We start from the raw sequence: 20406 nt of genomic DNA on the forward strand, positions 1-20406 counted from the left end.
CCCTGCATTTCTAAAGAAGCTAAGAGATAGAATCTGCAGGAGCCATCAGACTGTGCCTGTGTCAAGTCTGTGGTCAAGGTGACAGCTGGGAAGTCCTCACAGCTCAGGAGCAAAGTGAGGCCAAGAGAAGATGAGCAGCATCTGAAAGGGTTCTGATATAAGAAGTTAGGAGAACTAGAGGAAAAGGTGAGAAGGTCCAGCATGCATCATAACAAGTAGAGTGGGAAAAGAGAAATATAAAAAAGAAATGTCTGACAATTTTCAAGATTTGATGAAAAGTATAGAATCTCAGATCAAATATCCACCGAGAAGGATATATTAAGAAACAGATGTGCACATTCATTATAATTTTAATAGCATAATCAAAAATTTTGATCAAAAATTGACTTACATAAACCTTTGATGTCAGGATATTACCACAATTATATTAAAAAAAATAACTAGAAAATCCCCATCTTTTTGGTTATTAAAAATAAGTAAACATCTAAATAACACATAGGGCAAAGAAATCAATCAGAAAAAATTTTAAAATTTAATGATATTAAAATAGTGCTTATTAAAATGTGTGTGGTGCAGCTAAAGCAGTATTTTAGAGGAAATTTTTTAGCCTTAAATGCATTTCAACTATTCAAAGTTGCTTTATTAAAGTCAAAATACAAAATTCAACTGTGTTTTGCTTTATCTTTAATAATTAGACTATTAAGTTTTGCAAAATATGCCATTTACAGTAGTGATAAGATATTAAAGAAATAGAAATTAAAGAAATGGAAAACCCTAACCCATTGTGAGAAAGTAAAGTCCTAAATGAACATACCCATTTATGAAAACAGACTCAAATATAAATGAGTGCTTACTATACACATTCACAGATGTAATACTACAAAACAGCGAGGAAAAGAATGGACTGTTCAATAAGTAGTGTTGGAACAATTTGCTACCTCTATGGAAGAAGTTAAACTGTAAACCTATTTTTTTTTAAAGAACATTTTTATAATCCCAGGGAAGGAAAGGATTTCTTCAAAAGATGTATACCACAAAATACTAAGGAAAAAAATGGGTAAGTTTGAAATTATAGTAGACAAAAATGTTATACATTAAGGTAATAATAGTTAAATGAGAAGATAAATCAAAGACTGGAATAAAATATTTTCTGAACATTTAAATGGCAAAATTATATATTGACTCTAGAGTGGGCCCTGTGCATTGGTGGATTCAACCAACCTTTGCTGGAAAATAGTATTTTCAATGTGCAGTTGGGAATGAGGAAATACATATATACTGGATTTCATATATAAATTAATATATATCCTAATTAATTAGCAACAAAAAGGACAAAGGTCTCAGTAGATAAATAAGCAAAGAGCTCTCCATGCAATTCACTCTGAGGGAAATATAAACTGCCAATTAAAATATGAAGATTCAGAAACACCAATCAGAAAGGAAATATGCACCCCTATGTTCATAGCAGCACAATTTACAATAGCTAGGATTTGGAAACAGCGTAGATGCCCATCAGCAGATGATTGGATCAAAAAACCATGGTACATCTACACAATGGAATACTATGCTGCCACAAAAAAGAAGGAATTCTTATCATTTGCAGCAACCTGGATGGAATTGGAGAACATTATGCTGAGTGAAATAAGCCAGTCAATGAAAGAGAAACACCACATGACCTCACTCATTTATGGATAATAAAGAACATTATAAACTGATGAACCAAAAGATAGATATAGAGAGAGTAAAGCAACAAGCAGACTGTCAAATTACAGCTGGGAGGGTAGGGAGATATGGGGGAGATAAGAGATCAACTGAAGGACTTGTATGCATGCATATAAGCAAAACCAATGGACGAAAAACTCTGGGGAGGGAGGGCCTGTATGGGAGTTGGGGGGAGGACAATGGTAAGATATGTACAAATATAATACCTTAATAAAAAAAATAGAAAAAAATAAAATACAGGAAAAAAATAAAATATGAAGATTCACAAACTCACTAGTCCTATTTCACAACCCATAAACATATAAGCATTCCAAGTTTTGCTAAGTATATGGGGAGATAGGTATTTAGGCTCACGTTGGTACAACCCTTTTGGAGCTCGATTTGACAATTTCTAATAAAATTTAAAATATGCTTTCTTTATTAACTCTTTCTGAATCCCATCTAGGAAAGAAAAGTTGGGTTGTTACCATGGCACATACACAAAGATGTACATTTCAACTTTGTAGAATAAAAACATGGAAACAAGTTTACTGAGTTAAGGGGGATGGAAAAATGAGCTGTGCTTTATTTATATAATTAGATACTATTCAATAGTTATACAATAGTCATGTTGATACACATAAATTCTATGTGTATCAACATGAATAAAAGGGACTCTCCAAAAAACATAATACTGGATTTTCTGCAAGCCCCAGTAAGTAATGTGTAATGTGAAACTTATCTTTTACAATTGAAAGACCACAAAAAATACATACATACATATAGATAGATAGACAGATAAATAGATATAATGTGAAACTTATCTTTTACAATTGAAAGACCACAAAAAATACATAAATGATAGGTAGTTAGATAGATATATGGAAACTAACACACACATAGAATACAAATACAAAACCATGCACTGGGAATGATACACAATTGACCCTTTTAAGGGGGTACCCCCCTTCCCCAGCATAATAAAGTATTTTGGTCTCTTGGTGTAACTTCTGACTCTACAGTTGGCCCTGTGTATTGGTGGCCTTGTACTTCTGAAAACAGTATTTTCCATGTGCGGTTGGGAATGAGGAAATACTGTTGTTTTTTGATCCATGGTTGGTTGAATCTGCTGATAGGGAATCTGAGGATGTGAAACCCTGGATAGGAAGGGCTATTGCATTTATTAAAAAAAAAGATTAGTGGACTCACAGTTCAAACCCATGGTCAGCTGTGTGCACACCTCATGGGAGTGGGAGATGGAGTAAAAACTGTGTGTGTGACCTTCTCTATTTATACATTGTTTTTCCTAAGAAAAACAGGTGAGAGCAAACAGGTAAAGCTTATTCATGCTTGCTTACTCTTGAGGACAGATCCAATGGTGTCTATCACACCACTTCTTGTTAGTTTGACATATTTCCTAACTCAACTTATGTTTTTAAATTTAAAAATGAATTCTGTTGAGAGAGTATCCTCCCTAAATCCACCTATTATTCAGCTCCTGGTATTTGCTTGCCATTTTTCTGCCCAGTCTGGAATTTTAGGGCCAAAAGAGGAAAGATAAACTGTTATCTCAAATTTGACATGTAAAAAATAATATGGGCTCAATGGTTGAGCATTGACCCAGGAACCAAGAGGTGGCTGTTTTGATTCCTGGTCAGGGCACATGCTTGAATTGCTGGCTCAATCCCCAGTGGGAGTGTGTGCCACAGGCAGCCAATTGATGACCTCTCTCACCGATGTTTCTATCTCTCTACTCTTTTCCCTTCCTCTCTTTCTAAAGAAATATCAATAAAAAATAATAATCTGGAAATGTGACAATATAATTGAAAATTAGTCTAATTAGAGGTTGTATAATCACAGAGCACACTTTTTTTTTTTTTTAGCGGATCCTTATACACATGTAATTCCCCTTCTTTTTTTCCACTGTTGTCTAATATTATCTCTTTTTTTTTTTTTTTTTTAGTTTAGAAGGATGTGCATACATTGCTCTGGACCTTTTCCCCAAGCCTTCCCATAGCATACATCTCCTCCAGGTATTTTGCTTGTGGATTTCTTTATTCCTAGATTAAAGCTGGTAGACAATCTTCACTAACTTGGATGAGTTTCATCCTTTATCCCCAGAAATACTGAGCTACCTGGGTTGCACATTCCTATTCTATGCAAAGTGCATTGGTTAGAATCAGCTCCAAGAAGAGATTACATGGATTACAAAACTTATAAAATGTAAAACACTAAATAGCCTAAGTTTTGTAAATCAGTAGGAGAAAGACCCAATAGTTTTGGCATATTCATATTGTGGAAAACTTATGCAAGGGGGCAAAAAAGGAAAAAAGAGATAGATCTATCTTAAATATTGACATGGACAGGTTTACAGGTTACAAAAGGATGTTAACATATAACAAACATATAACATATATAATATATATAAAATCAATCACATCATTTATGTTAAAAACAAACACACATTGTGGGTCCACATATGTACATGTAAATGCATAGGAAATGCTGCAAAAGAACCATGAAGTGGTGAGTGGATACCTTGTCTAGAGAGGAAGGGGAGATATTTAGAGGCTATCAAGGGCATGTTAGCTTCATCTGTAATCTCTTAATTTACATTTTAACTTGCATGGAAAGTACTTGGATTACATGTGGCCAAGGGTTCCAAAAATCTTTTTATGGAACAGAAACACATGCGACTATTAATTTCCAATTATAAACTTAGTCATGAAATTTGTAAAACATCTGCTCATGCTAGGAAATGAAACAACTGCATTATTACCCCACATTATTTTTCCAAAGTAAAATATGTAATGTAAAAAATCACAGAAAGAACCTGCCAAGTTAAATTTCATTTTCACAACTTAAAAATCAAGTAACTCAACTCTAGGAGTCCTAACAGACACCCAACTTATCTTTAATTGCTGCCAAGACTAAGAAATATGGGTTGGCTTTAAATGAATGGGGGATCTTTCCAATTCCTACTGGAAACGAAAGTGACAGATTGCTTCATTTATACTAAGAGGAGTGCTGTCTCTAAGGTGCTGTTCACTCTTCAGTGATGGCATCAGCTTTTCCTGACGATGCGGATTGAACCCTGGAGCACAAGCTTTGACAAGGAGGAAACCGAGACCTGGAGAGGTCAGAGTTCAGTGTGAAGTGACATCCAAGGAGCTGCAGGGCCAGGACTCCTGCTGGGGTTCTCACTGCCAGCCCTGTGCGCTCTCTGCCAGGACATGCTGCCTGCTCTGATTCACCAACCTGTGAGGCATCACTTTGCGTCTCCGTGTCCGGCCTTCTCACGCATTCATCCCCGGCGATCTACCCACCCACCTCCTTCCCCACCTGCTCCCTGGGCATCCCCGCTGGCTCACGCCCCCACGATGCCCGCCAGGGCCCTTCATGGACCCCGCACCCATCAGGAAGGGTCTCCAGGCCGGCGCGCCCTGCGGGGCGGAGGGGGGGAGTTGCAGGGCGCGGGATGCGGGTGGCACCGCCCCGCACTCACCTTGCCCGCTGCGGGCGCGGCCGCCAGCAGCACCACCAGCAGCACCAGCACCTGCACCTGCACCAGCACCAGCACCTGCACCGGCGGCAGCAGCAGGGCGGGCGGCCCCCGCGCCGTCCAGGGGCCCATGGTGGGCACCCGCTCCGAGTCCCCGCGTATCCGACTCCCGCGGGCGATGCTGCCGCCGCGTCCCGTGCGCGGCTCTCGGGCGGGGAGTCCGGCCGCGAAGCTGGCCTCGCCCGCCAGCCGGCCCGGGGCGTGTTCTGTAGGGCCCGCAGCGCCGTCCGTCCCTCCCCACCCAGGCTTTTGACGGCGGCTCCCAGGGAGGGAAGCAATGGCTCCGGTCCCGCCCTCGAGTCCCCCCCCCTCCCCCCCTTCCACCCCTGCAACTCACCGGGCTGTGTCCCTCCGACCTGGGCGTCGTGCCCGGGAGGCGAGGAAGGACAGGTGGGCGAGGGTCCAGGGTAAGGGGGCGAAGGGAGGGATGCTCCCCAGGTCTCGGAGGGAGCCGAGGCGGCGCGGGCGGGGTGCGGGGCGGAGGTGGGGGGTGTTTTGGGGGTGCGATGGGGAGGCGGCTGAGCGGGGGCGAAGGGAGTGGCCTGCGGCCGTGCCCAGATTAAGTGGGAGGCGCGCGGGGTGAGGGCGCTGGAGAGGACCTGCCGGCTCCGGCTCCCGACGGTGCCGTCTCACTGCTCGCTCCGCTCCAGCCGCCGCACCCGGAGAGGCTGCTGAGTGGAGATCGGGGCGCGGCAGAGCCTGGGGGTGCGCGCCTTGCGGGCTGGAGATGGGGCGGCTCCCCGCGCTGGGGGAGGCCCCCTGAGGTAAGGCGCCGGGACCCAGTTTGGACAGTCACTGCCCAGGGCCTGGGACACCTGCCGGTGGGGGCAGTGGAGGAAATCTGGCATCTCTGGTGGGGCGTGCGGGGTGCGGGGTGGGAGGTGGGGGGCACCAGGGGCCTGGGGGTTACCAGAGTTGAACGTGTCTGGCTCCCTGGCTTGTCTGCCTGGGCTTGAACCGGGCGCTGTGTGTTTTGATTAATTTGGAGGCTCAAGTTACCACCAGCCTGGCAGTCTGGGCACTCCGAAATGCCAAGAGCAAAAGGCAGCTGAGGCGAAAGAGAATGCCCATCCTATTCTCCGCTGTGTTGAACTGGCTTTTCAGGCTAAATCTTATCTGCTGCGGAAGTGCAGGGGAAACCTAGAGCCATCTCTGTCCCCGGTGGTGTGTCTCCCTCCCGCAGTGCCCTCAGTGAGGTGGTCTGGGACACAAACAGTGCAGTTATCTGGCTGGTCAGGGCACACTCTGCAAAGCAGGGCCGCTGCCCTTTCTTGTGCCGCTGACCACATTGACTCTGGGGATGCTTTCAGACCCTTCTCAGAATAATGCTTTTAAATACAGGAAACGCAGTTTAAATCAGAATTAGTTCTACTGGAATGCAAGGATCAGACTATTAAAGCCATGATATAACAACAGACGAATATCATTAGCATTGCATTAAATACCTAGACCTGATAATAGATTTATTAAAATAACTTTAATCTTAAAGTAGTCCAACTGCAAAACTGAAATGTGACATGAAAACATCAGTGGCTGGGAACTCCCAGGAGCTGTCAGTACTATTGCAGTTTGTTGCCCGTATTCATCGCCTAAGGAAATGCTGAGCTTCCAGGAAAGCCAGTGAAGCTGGAGGTGTCACTTTTACTTCCATCCAAGTTCACAGACCACCTGAATTCTTCCCCAGGTTTGGCACCCCTGGGTGGGAGCAGTGCCACTGACATCTGCAGCTGCTGGTCATCAAACACCATCTGTGAAATATATGGTTTGGTCCCTGAGAACCACTCGCTTCAATTAGAATTGGGTCTGTTAGTGTACAGACCTACGTAGGTGAACAAAACCCTGGCAGTAGATGAATGAAGACACATCCCTTTTCCTTTTAGCTGTAGAGTGACTATTGTAGTCTTCCCTCTGTTTTTTATTTATTTATTTATTTATTTATTTATTTATTTATTATTATTATTATTTTTATGCCTGCAGTTGTCAACTGTGGTTGTGCATTAGAATCTCCTAAGGAGTCCCTAAGACCCCTGATACCTAGTTCATCCCAGACCAATTACACCAGACTTTCCAGTGGTAGGACTCCCGTATCAGTTTGTTTTGAAGCTTCCAGGAAATTCTCACCTACAACCAAGTTTGAGAGCTACTGTTTTACTTGCATGTTTCAGTGAAGTTAGCTGCCTTGAATCAGGGTCTCTTCTTAGGAAAATAATAAATGGACTTTTATTATTATATCTTCATTAATATTTATTGCATTATTAAAGACATAAGTAAAATCAAATATTTGTTATATTTATTAAGATTATATATTTATGAAATATATATTAAACTCTTTATTAAGAATTACGTGTGCCCAGGCCACATATATTGCAGGGTGGTATGTAGTAGCATCTTCCTATTGACAGGGAGGTTCTTATGGAACCTTCTCCTGCCATCCTGGGTAGACAGAACATTAGAGGCTCTGTTGAAATAACAGTGTCCAAGAATTCCAAGTGGCATATGATAATCTTGCATGGACTAACACTACTTTCGGGGGGAGCGGGAGTAGGCAGGGAGGGAAAGCAGGAAATAATCTCAAAGTTAGTGTTAAATGCTCCTCCTTTTTGCTGAATTCCAGAAGATTTCTCAATTTGGACCTTAATTTCTTTTCCCTGAAGCCAAGTCATTTTGATGAAAGACCAGACTTAGTTTTATCACCTTTGGAGTGGGTGGAGCAGTCAAGTGCACCTCACTTCTGATGCCACCACAGAGCAGGAGAGAAACTTGTGATGTAAATATGAAGGGGGGGAGGGGGAGACCAAATAGGTTTACACATGTTCGTTTGGAAAATAATACAATAACAATAATACAAAATAAACTCTCTGGTTTATGTACTCACAACTGTAAACCTACTTTCCCCCCACCCTGTACAGTAAGGAAGAAGCGTGGTTAAGAGCTTGGTATCGACAGTAGACTCTGAATTTTGAATCATTTCCATACTTAATAGTGTGACCTAACCTCTCTGGGCTAGGTCTTCTCCTCTGTATGCTGGGCATAATCATAGCACCCACCTCAAGGAGTTATAGAAATCCAGTGCAATGATCCAGGGTCTTCGCAAAACAATCCATAGTAAAATTTGATCCTCCAGTTGCACAAAGGAAGATAAGGTGGATGAGAAATGGTGGCACAAGATAGAGATGTTCTCATCTCAGTAGAAATGGGTGAAGCACAACCCACTTGCTCCCTTGTGGTCAATAAACTATCCTTACTACATACAAAAGACACAGAAATCTCTACCTTTGACTTTGGTGCTACTTTTTGTTCAAGAAGAGTATGGTACATTTACACAATGGAATATTATGCAGCCATAAAAAAAAATTCTCATCGTTTGCAGCAACCTGGATGGAATTGGAGAACATCATGCTGAGTGAAACAAGCCAGTCAAGGAAAGAGAGACACCACATGACCTCACTTATTTATGGATAATCAAGAACATTATAAACTGAAGAACCAAAAGATAGATATAGAGACAGTAAAGCAACAAGCAGACTGTCAAATTACAGCGGGGAGGTTGGGGAGATCTGGGGGAGATAAACAATCAACCGAAGGACTTGTATACATGCATATAAGTACAACCAATGGACACAAAACTCTGGGGAGGGAGGGTATGTACGGGAGGGGGGGGGCATTGGTATATGTACAAAAATAATAATTTAAAAAAATAAAAAACAAACAAAAAAATTCAAATACTTATAACACACACACACACACAAAGAAGAGTTTTTGAACAAAGTGAAGTGGTCATTGTCTTTGATAAGCCCTATATTATTATTTTTGCCTCCTTGTCATAATCACAGCATCATGTCTATTCTCTGAAAAATGCTGAAATATGTAGCGTTGGCTTCCCTACGCTTGAATGTAAGCCCCATTAGGGGAGGAACTTTAGGCTGTTCAATTGCTGAATGAATGATTGAAGTTGGTTACTAGTACTGTTTGTTGAATGAATGACATTGGATGACTTGACAAATTCACTGAGGATTCACACCCAGGTCTGTTTTCTTCCAAAGTTCATGATCTTTCTTTGGATAGGGATGTGCTTCTGCCTTTGACGAGTTGCACTTTGCCAGACTGCTTGTAGCTCCTTGTTTAACCTTTGTAAAAGGTTAAATTTAATCTTAATTAATTTTAAAATTAATCTTGTTTTACTTAACCCTCCCCACTTAGTCATTCCTCTTCTTGTAAGAACTTTCTCTTTTCAACACCTCTAGAATAGTTGACCCCTAGGTTCTTTTGGAATCTCAGTCATTATCAACACATGTCAGTTCTTGCTATTACATCTCCAGATTCTTTTCTGAGCTCATGGCCCTGCCTTAGTGCCTGCACGTATCAACTGTGGATTGCAGTATCTTCCCCTGTAAGTTCTCTTGTGTGAAATCCATCATCTATGTAATAGTCAGAGTTCCACTAAACCTGCACATCATCTCAGGAAGGTTAGATTACTTTGGGGGCAATTACGAACAATCACTAAGCATCAGTCTTATAGAAACAAGACTTTTTCTTTTCTCCATTTATGTGACATGCTCATCACAGGATGTAGAGAGATGGGAAAGGTGAGGAGCTCTGCTTATTATGGCCTCTCAGGAACTTCCTGGAATGTCTCACTCAACTGCTCTTCTCTGATCACTCAGAAGGAGAAGAGAATGTGCCAAATCAAAAACTGCTCTAAAAGTTTTCATGTGGATGTGACACATACTACTTCACATTTCATTGGCCAAAGTGGTTATGTGACCATGCTTCATTTTGCAAGTGGCAGGGAAATGAAATCTACTACATTCCTGGAAAGAGCTGGAAATATTTGGTGATAGTTAGTAATGCCCATCACTTTCATCATGTCACTTGCTTATTTTAAAGTTTTCAGAGCTCTTCTTTGCCTTTACAGCTATTTTTTTACACTTTCTAGAATAGAATGGCCCAAAATCAACTTCTAAAAGCTTTCCTGTTTCACCTCATACTTCTTAGGTTCACTCTATACACTTTCTTACTTCAGGCCTTTGTACTTGCTGTTCCTTCCACTTCAAGGACCTCCCCTGTAGTCTGTATAATGTAATTAACCTGTGTTTTCAGATCTAAGTCAAAGATCAAAGGTCATGATCTCTGGGAAGACCTTTGTTCAAACTTTTATTATATAGCACAGAAACTGTCACTTATTCTACTTTTCTGGGTTACAAGTCCTTTGAGAGAAGAAATAGATTACTTTTAACATAACTAAGACATTTAAAATATAAATTTATTGAGTTGTAATTTATGTGCAGAAACCAGCACCCATTTTTAAGTACCTAAATCAAGGAGCTTTGTAGGATGCATTGACTCTGTGAAGCCAATACCACAATCATGATGCAGATCTTCTTATCACTCCCAAAAGTTGCTTCCTGCCACTTTGTAGTCATCCCTCTGCCCATCCCATCCCCAGGCAATCACTGATTTGTTTTTGTCTCTGTGGAGTAGTAGGAATTTTCTAGGATTTTATGTAAATGGAATCACATAGTATGTTCTCTTTTGTGTCTAGCTTCTCTGACTCAGCAGAACAATATTTGTTCCTTTCTATGGCTGAGTAGTATTCCATTGTATGGATATCACTTTACAAAAATATCCATTTACCTATTGTTGCACATTTGAATTGTTTCCAGTTTGGAGCTACTGCAAATCAAGCTGCTATGAATATTTTTGTTCAAGGCTTTGTGAGGACATGTGTTTTTATTTCTCTTGAATAAATACTTAGGAGTAAAATGGCTGATTATATGTGAGATGTATGTTTCATTATAAAAGAGACAGTTTTTCGAAGCAGTTGTATCATTTACATTCTCACTAGCAATGTATGAGAGTTCCAGTTGCTCCATATATTTGTGGCGTGTTCTTTTGGTATTGTCAGTTTTTTTAATTTTAGCTATTCTAGTACTGTATTTATGTGGTGCTATGCCAATGTGCTCTTCACTTCCCTGATAACTAATTATGTTGAGAATCTTTTCACATAATTATTAACCATTTATATAACTTTTTTGAGGTGAATATTCAAATAAAAATGGTTGTTTCTATCCTACTGTTGAGTTATAGTTACTATGTATTCTGGATACAAGACCCATGCCAGATTTATTTATTTATTTATTATTATTTTCTCCCATTCTGTGGTTTGTCATTTCCTTATTGGTGTCTTTTGAAAAGAAAATGTGTTTATTGTGATGAAATCCACCTAATTTATAAACTTTTTATTTTATAAGGTTTGTGCTTATCTTGTTTTCTGAGAAAATGACATCTAAGCTAACGTGGCAAATATTGCTCCTGTTTTCTTCTTTTATTATATTTTTACATTCAGGTCAGTGATCCATTTTGAGTTAATTTGGTGTTGATGACAGGTTCCTTTTCTATATGGATATATAGTTGCTTGTGCATCATTTGTTGAAAAGATTTTCTGTCTCTGTTTCATTTCTTTGGCACTTTCATGCAAAATCACAAGTTTGGGGTTTTTTTGTTCTATTCATTCACACATTTCTCTTCTTTCATCAGTACCATTGTCTTGTGGGAAATGGTGCCTTTAAGATATCCAGCTATCCTAGAGGAGTTTCTAGGTACCAAACATATAGAACTTCACATGAGAACTCAAATTTTCTGAGATTCACAGGAAACAGAACATCTTTGGATCATAGTGTATCATTGCATTTATAATGGACTAGGTGCCCGATGCACAAAATTCATGCAAGGCTGTCTCAGCCTCTGGCTGCAGCTGTATCTTTGTCTGGAAGGACATCCTGAAGGTCCTCTGGCTTAATTAGCATAGTATGCTTTTATTATTATAGATTCTTAATGCTATTATTATATTGAAGGCTAACTCTATGCTTCCAGACATTATATCCTTGGAACTCACTCGTGAGTTTCCATGAATTTTGAAACTGCGTAGTGTAGTGGTTAAGAAAGAAACTTCAGAGATTAAATCCTGGAAATTTCACTTACTGACTATGTAACTTATTTGCAGGGGTCAAAAAGTAATTATATCACTCACCTCAGGGTTATTTTCAAGATTACACATCTGGGTTAAGCCCTTAGCACAATGTTTAGCACATAGGTAGTCCTCTGAAAATGCTGCTCATCATCATTTCTTATGGTGGAATGATGATGATGATGATGATGATGATGATGACGACGACTACTAGGTTGATGGTGGGAAAGAAGAGGAGAGGGAAAGAAGCATCAGCAATAACAATGCAATAGCAGAAAGAGTCAGCTTTCTAGTTCATTAAATCAAATACAAACCTTTTCCTAGTGTCCTCTCAGAAGGCTTAGGTTAATTCTGATTCTCATTAGAATTGTTCTTTGCATATCTCCTTCTGAAATAACTGATGATTCATACCTCTCTCTAATTTCTCTCTCCTGTTGTTTAAAACTGTTATAGTTTAGTCTTCCTTTTATTTCTCTTTCTTCTTTCCATACCAAAGTCTTGTCTTGTCTCTTCCTGAGCTCTGCCTAGGGATTGCCCCAATTCCCAACTTTTTATTCCTTCAAAAATTTATTAGGAGGTCTTTTTTACTCTACAATAAATTAGGAAGGAGGAAATAAACATTTATTGAGCTGCCCCCACAGAGCAAGCACTATGCTAGGCAGTAGAATTAGACTCATGCAATTCTCTCAGGTACTGGTTTTACATACTGGGAAATCAAGAGCCCAGAGGAGTTACGAATTTGCTCAAGGTTGCACTGCTAATTGATCAAGATCTTAAGATAATATTTTTAACTATAGAGCTCTGCTTTCATCCATAACCATGAGGGCACAAGGCACCAGGAGAGGAAGGCAGCCAGTCTCTCAGGAAAAGGAAATAAGTCATCTAAGGCAAACAAATGCTAACCTCACACTGTGGTTGTGGGATGGAGGATGGGATCCCAGGATATTACTGCCTGAGCTCAACCCAAAGGCAGTTCCTGGAGGTCTGAAAGTGACTTCAGATAGAGCCACTTTAGCCCTGCCCAGGAAAATCACAGGCCAAGAGAAACCTGAGGATTAGTGTTTTTGGCAAGAGACCTATAGCATTCTGAGTTTGTCATTCTTGTGTTGGAAAAGAAGGGCCCATCCGGTTTTGAAAATTAGTTGTATGTTTTTAGAGCATGTATCATTTCCATGTCTTTCCCATGTGGTAACATTATTCTGATGTCAAATTTTCTGTTGATATTGGGAGGAGACAGCAAAGGACTATATGATAAGAAAAGCCAATATTGGGAGAGTGGTGGATTAGTTAAGATATGGTCCAGTTGGCCCTACACTAGCAAGCTCAACTCCAAGGTCAACTGAGAACTTTGCAGCACTCTTAAACAATTCAACTGAACCAAGGGAGTAAGAGAGGTAGGGGTGGGTTTGGCCACAATCCAGCAACATTCTAATCAAGTTGAAACTCAGAGTCATTCTCAAGAATTTACTTGAGTAGTTTTCAAGTTTATCCCTGTTGCTTCTTAGAGAATATGAAGTTCTAGTCACATTCCAGTGGTTCATGGACCACACAGATTCATGACCCACTTTAAAAACCTTGTGGTGTTTGGTGAGATTGACTGTTTTTACTAAAAAGCTCAAACTAACCTGAAGTCTCTGCAAGACTGCAAATAGAGTCAACCGGAAGATATGGGATTTTAGAAAGAGCAAAACCAAGCAACCAGCTTGTATGTTGGAAAAAGGTTAGTTGATCTCTCTCTCTCTTTTTAAAATTTTCACCTACATATGTTTTTATTTGATTGTTAGAAAGTGAAAGAGAGGGAGAGAGAGAGAGAGAGAGAGAGAGAGAGAGAGAGAGAGAGAGAGAGAGAGAGATCAGTTGCCTCCCATACATGCCCTGTCCAGGGATTGAACCCACCCCCTATGTACATGCCCTGACTAGGAATTGAACCCACAACTGTTTTGGTGTATGGGACCACACTTCAAACAACTGAGCAACCCAGCCAGGGCCAGATGATTTCTTAACAAGGAATGTGTAAACCTTGAAAGATGTCGGCCTCTATGGTAGATAGGACATGCCATTCTTTATCTGGGATCATTTTTTCTAGCCTTTGAGGCCCTTTGCTTGCTTATTTATTTATTTATTTATTTATTTATTTTCAAAATCTTAGTCTTTAGGAATTCTATTTTGGAAAGAAAAAGGTATATACAAGTAGGTGCTCAAACCATTAAAAATAACACTTGGCCTTAGAGAGTCTTCAAATAGTTCAGTGTCAGAAGGTTAAAAGAAAAGAACATGTAGTCACTGAGTTAAGAGGAAGTTATTTTTCTGAAAGAACAAAAACATTATTATTAAAAAGAATGCAGACTAAAATGTTACTTGGGAAAAGAGAAGACATACTTCTGCTACCTTTTTAGCAGAAGATTCTGCTGCTCAGTCTCCAGTTTATCTGGTCCTCCAATCTTGGCCATTGCCCACCCCAACTCCCCAGTCAATGAGAACCCCATTAGAGTGTACTTTTTTCAAGATTGGGTTGCAGAAAAAACACATTCCCCATGGTAGAGATTGTGATTTGGAATATCTCAGATCTTGTTCCCAGACTTAGCATTTGGAAGATATTCTCAGTGGAGTTGGAATCCAAAATTTTCATAAAAAATGAAATGACCTGCTCTAGCAAATTTAGCTCAGGGGATAGAGTGTCGCCTTGCAGACTGAAGGATCCCAAGTTCAGTTCAGGTCAAGAGCACATGCCCTGGTTGGGGGCTCAATCCCCAGTGGGGTTGGGGTGGGGGTGGGCAGGAGGTAGTTGATCAGTGATTCTCTCTTATAATTAATGTTTCTATCTCTCTCTCCCTCTCCCTTCCTCTCTGAAATTAATATATAGGAAATATATATATTAAAGAAAAGAAATGGCCTCAAGGATCTGGAAGAAGAGAACAGTACTATTTACTAAATATACATGCTGGAAACCATATGTATACATACTGGGAAAGTGCCTATGGACCTCACTTGGGCTGGTGAGCAAGGGGGATGTCAAAGACCTAGGGCACCTAAATTTACTTTTCCTCTGTTGGGGGTTTCCAGATGAGCTCCCGGTTGTGTCACGGTCCTTGAACTAGCTGCCCAGGTCAGTTTGCTCAAGTAATAGACAGTGACTCTAAGACTGCACCAGGAATAGCTCTTGGGAATGAGCTAATCTTCAGTCCTCTCATGAAACACTCTATCTTTTTGCATTTTCTTCTCTCGAAAAGTGCTCTTTATGATTACTCTTCATATCTGTTTTTTTGTTTTTTGTTTTTTGTTCTTTGCTTTTCTTTCTAAATTAAGGCTTGTACTTTGCCTTGACCTGCCCCCATTTTCTAATGTCCTACTCAGTTTCAGGGCATTTCTGGATACATCCGTCCTCCCTCATCCTCATTTCTACTCTCAGTTTCCTAATCACAGCTTTCCAAGAGGATTGATCAGATTATCTTTCAGCACCATCCTCCAGCTCAGAGTCAGAGTTCAGTGTCACTAAGCCAAGCCTTAGGCTGGTCAGGTGGTTATCCCCAACATGTCAATGTGACTGGGAAAACAGCATCAGGTGATGGAAACCTGGTCACCCCCAAGCTAGGTGGGCTGATAGGGCTAGGATCAGTCAGTCTATGGAGAACACCTCTGCCTTGGGAATAAAAATGGGCAAAAGAAATCATGTTCTTTGAAAGGCAAACAACTTTTGCAGAAGTTTCCTAGATAGGCAGTTCTCTACAGCTATTGTTTGCATATACGTTCATGGCAGTTCATGGCATAGCATTTTGGATTGTTTAGAGATTTTGGTGTGTTTTTTTTTGTTTGTTTGTTTGTTGTGTGTTTTTTTTTTTGGTAGTATTTATAGACTCCACTGAAAACACAGTGTCAAGTGATGACAGCTATTTATTTGTAAGATGATAGGTTAGAGGGATGCTGTTCTGAGTGATGGAGTGTTTTTTTGTTTGATGGAATTGTTAACATAAAACCATTCAAACCTGTAAAGAATTTTTGTGAGTTTATTTGAGCCAAATTGTTGATAATTGCTGAGAAGCAGAATCTCAATGTATTGGGATAATGCTCCAGAGAATGGTGGTTTTTCATCTTGTTTTATACATTTCAATCAAAGGAGGAGATGTAAATGGGTTACATGAAATCCGTTGGTGTTAGATTAGAGAGGCAGGAGGAAACCTCTGGGATTGGACAAAAAGTAAAATGATAGACAAATACTTCTTTTTACTTAGGTGGGTACAGGATAGTTAATCAACAATTAACATGATAATAGTAACACTGTAGGAATTTATGGTCTCAGTCTTGGGGCGAGGTTGTGCCCTGATGGGTCTGGAAAAAAGGGAGGTTATTTACTGATAGGCTTGCTATGGTAGATGCAAAAAGACAATAGGCTCAATTAAGGTAAAGATTGGCCTTTGTCTGGGAAGATACTGGCCTAGGGACATGACTATCTCCTATAAACTGCTTTTAGTTCAAGTTTTCATTTCAGACCATCCTTTGTAGGTACTTTAGGTCTTTGAGTTTGCAAAACTGTCATGCAGGCCTTCCCCTGTTTTCATCCTCAGAATAAAAAAAGCTTGGTTGAGACAAAAGTGTTTATGCTCTTCACATAGGCAGTTGCAACAAATAAAATTCTCATATATTGTTGTGGATTAAGTGTGACAGCCTTTTGTGAACTCCAGAGTGTAGTGCACGATGCTGTTCATAGTATCTATCCAGCTGAAAGAGGATGGGGCTGTGCTTAGCTATTGCTGCAGCTTAGAACAGTCTTAAAGTCTGGCTTGATTAAGGCTAGACAGGCTGTGGGATAGTTATTTGAGGCACACTCAAGGACTAGGTGAACCAGTGAACAAGGGAATTTGGCAGCTCATTCAGGGCAAAGATCTTCAAACTGAGCTACATGGACTTTGGGGGGACAAAAAGACTTAAGATTCATGCAGGCAGCTTGGAAAATTAAATATAGGAATTAATTTCTAGATTCTCAATTGCTATATATATTCTTTCTTAGAATTATTCTATCTGGCCCTAACCGGTTTGGCTCAGTGGATGGAGTGTCAGACTGCAGACTGAAGGGTCCCAGGTTCGATTCCAGTCAAGGGCATGTACCTTGGTTGCGGGCACATCCCCAGTAGGCAGTGTGCGGAATGCAGCTGACCAATGTTTCTCTCTCATCGACGTTTCTAACTCTCTATCCCTCTCTCTTCCTCTCTGTAAAAATAAAATCAATAAAATATGTATTTTAAAAAAAGAATTGTTCTATCTGAGAATGGTCCAGGTTCTAAGCTCCCCTTTCAAACTGGTACTTCCTCTACTTTTTAAAAGAAAGACATATCCTTACCCCATTCTCCTGTCCCCATCCATCCCAGAGTATAAGGACTGTTTATGGGGCCGAGTGATGTGCAGTGTAAATGCCAGTGTTGAGAATGGAAAGCGTTCTGCCTCCTGGGCTCCATGACCTCCGGACAAGGTGGGTCCCAACTTTTGCAGTCATCACAATGGAAGAAAGACTGAAACATCACTCAAAATAATTCTGGATGATAAAGTCTATATTGCTTTTGGTATACAATTTAATGACATTTATATAACAAATGCTTTTTATTCACAACTTCTTATTTTTGTGTGAATATGTTTTATTAGAATTTACAGCTTTAAAAACTAAAACAGAAGTAAGATTGTTGTTGAACCTGTCTTATTCCAGTAAGAAGTATTATTAATTTAGAGCTAAATGGGGATACAAAAAAGCCCCATTCATTCATTACCAACTACAATTCCAATAAACTTTAACTTTCAATGTTTAATAATTGTATATCAAAATTTAAATTTATTTGATGAATGGCATACTACTAATCATCATAATGATGAGCCAATCTAGAAAAAAATACATTTTTTTTAAGACTTAGAGATTTGCAATCATAGGATATCAAAATATTTCATTTATTTATTTTTTGTTGCAGAGAAGTATGATAGGGTGATCAATATGATTTTCAAGTATAAAATTATATTTCACTAACATGTATGTGGAGAAAGAGAATATAAATATGAATTCAAGAAGAAAATTAATATAAAATTTCTGTTGTTAAAGAACTTGTACACATATATTTTAAACTGAAAGGACACTGATAATAACAATTAATTGATAGTAAAAATTAATTTCCATGGCCTTATGATTTCTTGGCCACACCTGAAATAGTTGTATTTTATAGGTCATCATTTACAGTGTTCCAAATTATACTCTTTGGAACTATTTAAAAGAAGATAAAAATTTTAGATATGAACTTGAAAAAAAAAAAAAGGTAGTGTGCATAGGTTTTTCAAAATTCTTATGGGAGTATGAGAACAGAAAAGTCTGAAGACTGCCATGCCGGTGGTCAGGTGGGAGAAGGGATATGTATTACAGTCAGTTCTGCTAGTTATTAGCTCTGTTACTTTGTACAGATTACTTGCATTTATCCAGTTTGTTTTTTCTGTACAATAGAAATAATACTTTTGCCAAAACCAGTTTGGCTCAGTGGTAGAGCGTCGGTCTGCGGACTGAAAGGTCCCAAGTTCGATTCTGGTCAAGGGCGTTTACCTTGGTTGCAGGCACATCCCCAGTAGGAGGTGTGCAAGAGGCAGCTGGTCTATGTTTCTCTCTCATAAACGTTTCTAGCTCTCTATCCCTCTCTCCTCCTCTCTGTAAAAAATCAATAAAATATATATTTTTTAAAAAAAGAAATAATACTTTTCTTACTAAACCTGATGAAAAGGAAGTGAGTTGATGTGAACAACACTTAGCAAAGAATCCTACATATGGTCAGTAAGTGCTTGTTTCTCTTCACTCCCCACAAAGCTGTATGGTTTCTCTCCATCTTCCTCACTCTCCCTTCCTCCATTTCCTCACTTGTATTCAGAGTTAGCCTCATCTTACATTTCCTATTTAATATATTGGTTTCAACATTCCAAAGTGTCTTCCCCAAGTTTATACATCCAACAAATGCATCCTGGAGCACTTACTGTGTTCCAGACATTATTGTGGCACTGGGGATAAATCCGGGAATAAAAACAGATAAAATCCCTTTACCACACTGTTGAGAGGATTCATGGGGTATGCATGTATGCACATAATTTCTTTGGTCAATCTCCTCCCATCCACCCTACTCCTCTCACCTTTGAGATCTGTCAGTCTGTTCCATGCATCCATGCCTCTGAACCTACCATGTTTCCCCGAAAATAAGACATCCTCCAAAAATAAGACCTAGTGCATGGAAAGATAAGACATCCCCTGAAAATAAGACCTAGTGCAACTTTGGGAGAAAAAATTAATATAAGACACTGTCTTATTTTCGGGGAAACAGGGTATTAGTGTGGTGAAGGCCTGTGATGGGGTGGGGCCTAGGTGGAGGCGGGAGAGGGGAAAAATAGGGGACATCTGTAATAATGTCAACAATAAAAAATAAACTTAAAAACAAAGATGAAATCCATGTGGTCATAAACCATATACGATAAATAAGTGCATGGTGGTGAGAATGCATCAGATACTCCCCATATAATTGTGTCTGTTATTATCAGTATCCTTTCACATTGGGCAGTCCCACTAATGGGGAGACCAGTTAGGTTTTCTGCAGATTGTTCCATCTGTCCATCCCTCTGTCCAGCCATCCAGCAATTCTATTAAAATGTACAAAGAAACTCCTAGGTTTCAAGACCGTGATCCATGATAAGGCATTCTTACTCTGAAAGGTGATTATAGCAATACTCTATTTTAGTAAAATCCCCTTTTGTATCCCCTTTATCACAATTATGCATAGAGAATAATTGCATCATGTATCTCTTTTGGGGTAAAAGTGCAAATATCTCTGATCTTCTTTGATTTCTGCCTGTGCTTTCTATTTATTTAAAGCTAGAGGCCCAATGCCCAAAATTTGTGCAAGGGGCTCAGCCCTCATAGCCCCAGTTTCATCTGGAAGATCATCCAGAAGGACATCCAGTCTAATTAGCATATTGTGCTTTTATTATTACAGATATCAAGTACATTTGAAATGATTCAAACCAATTCATGCATTCCTTCAAAAACAATAATTTGTTTTCTTGAGACTGGCTTCTATAGAATGAAACTAAAAAAACCTTTATTTAAAAGGATGGATTTAGGGATGGGAAAAGATCTGGGCGCTCAAAGAGATTCTGTTTCTATTGATTGTGA

General features: G+C 39.8%; 2 protein-coding genes across 3 annotated transcripts in view; one reads left to right on the forward strand and one right to left on the reverse strand.

The window, feature by feature from the left end:
- Window positions 1–5479, reverse strand: part of COL4A3 (collagen type IV alpha 3 chain) — a 116454-nt gene extending 110975 nt beyond the window's left edge. For both annotated transcript variants that reach the window (XM_084892874.1, XM_084892873.1), the window contains exon 1: window positions 5207–5479. In XM_084892874.1, the coding sequence (XP_084749000.1) occupies window positions 5207–5335 (129 nt within the window). In that variant the 5' untranslated portion in view covers window positions 5336–5479. The remainder of the gene's footprint in view (window positions 1–5206) is intronic.
- A 278-nt stretch (window positions 5480–5757) lies between these two features.
- COL4A4 (collagen type IV alpha 4 chain) overlaps window positions 5758–20406 on the forward strand; it is a 110705-nt gene continuing 96056 nt past the window's right edge. Inside the window, exon 1 of the mRNA XM_084892913.1 lies at window positions 5758–6027. The gene's annotated coding sequence lies outside the window, so the exon portion shown is untranslated. The remainder of the gene's footprint in view (window positions 6028–20406) is intronic.

Source organism: Pipistrellus hanaki (assembly GCF_964339955.1).
Source record: "Pipistrellus hanaki genome assembly, chromosome: 8".
Lineage (NCBI taxonomy): Eukaryota > Metazoa > Chordata > Mammalia > Chiroptera > Vespertilionidae > Pipistrellus > Pipistrellus hanaki.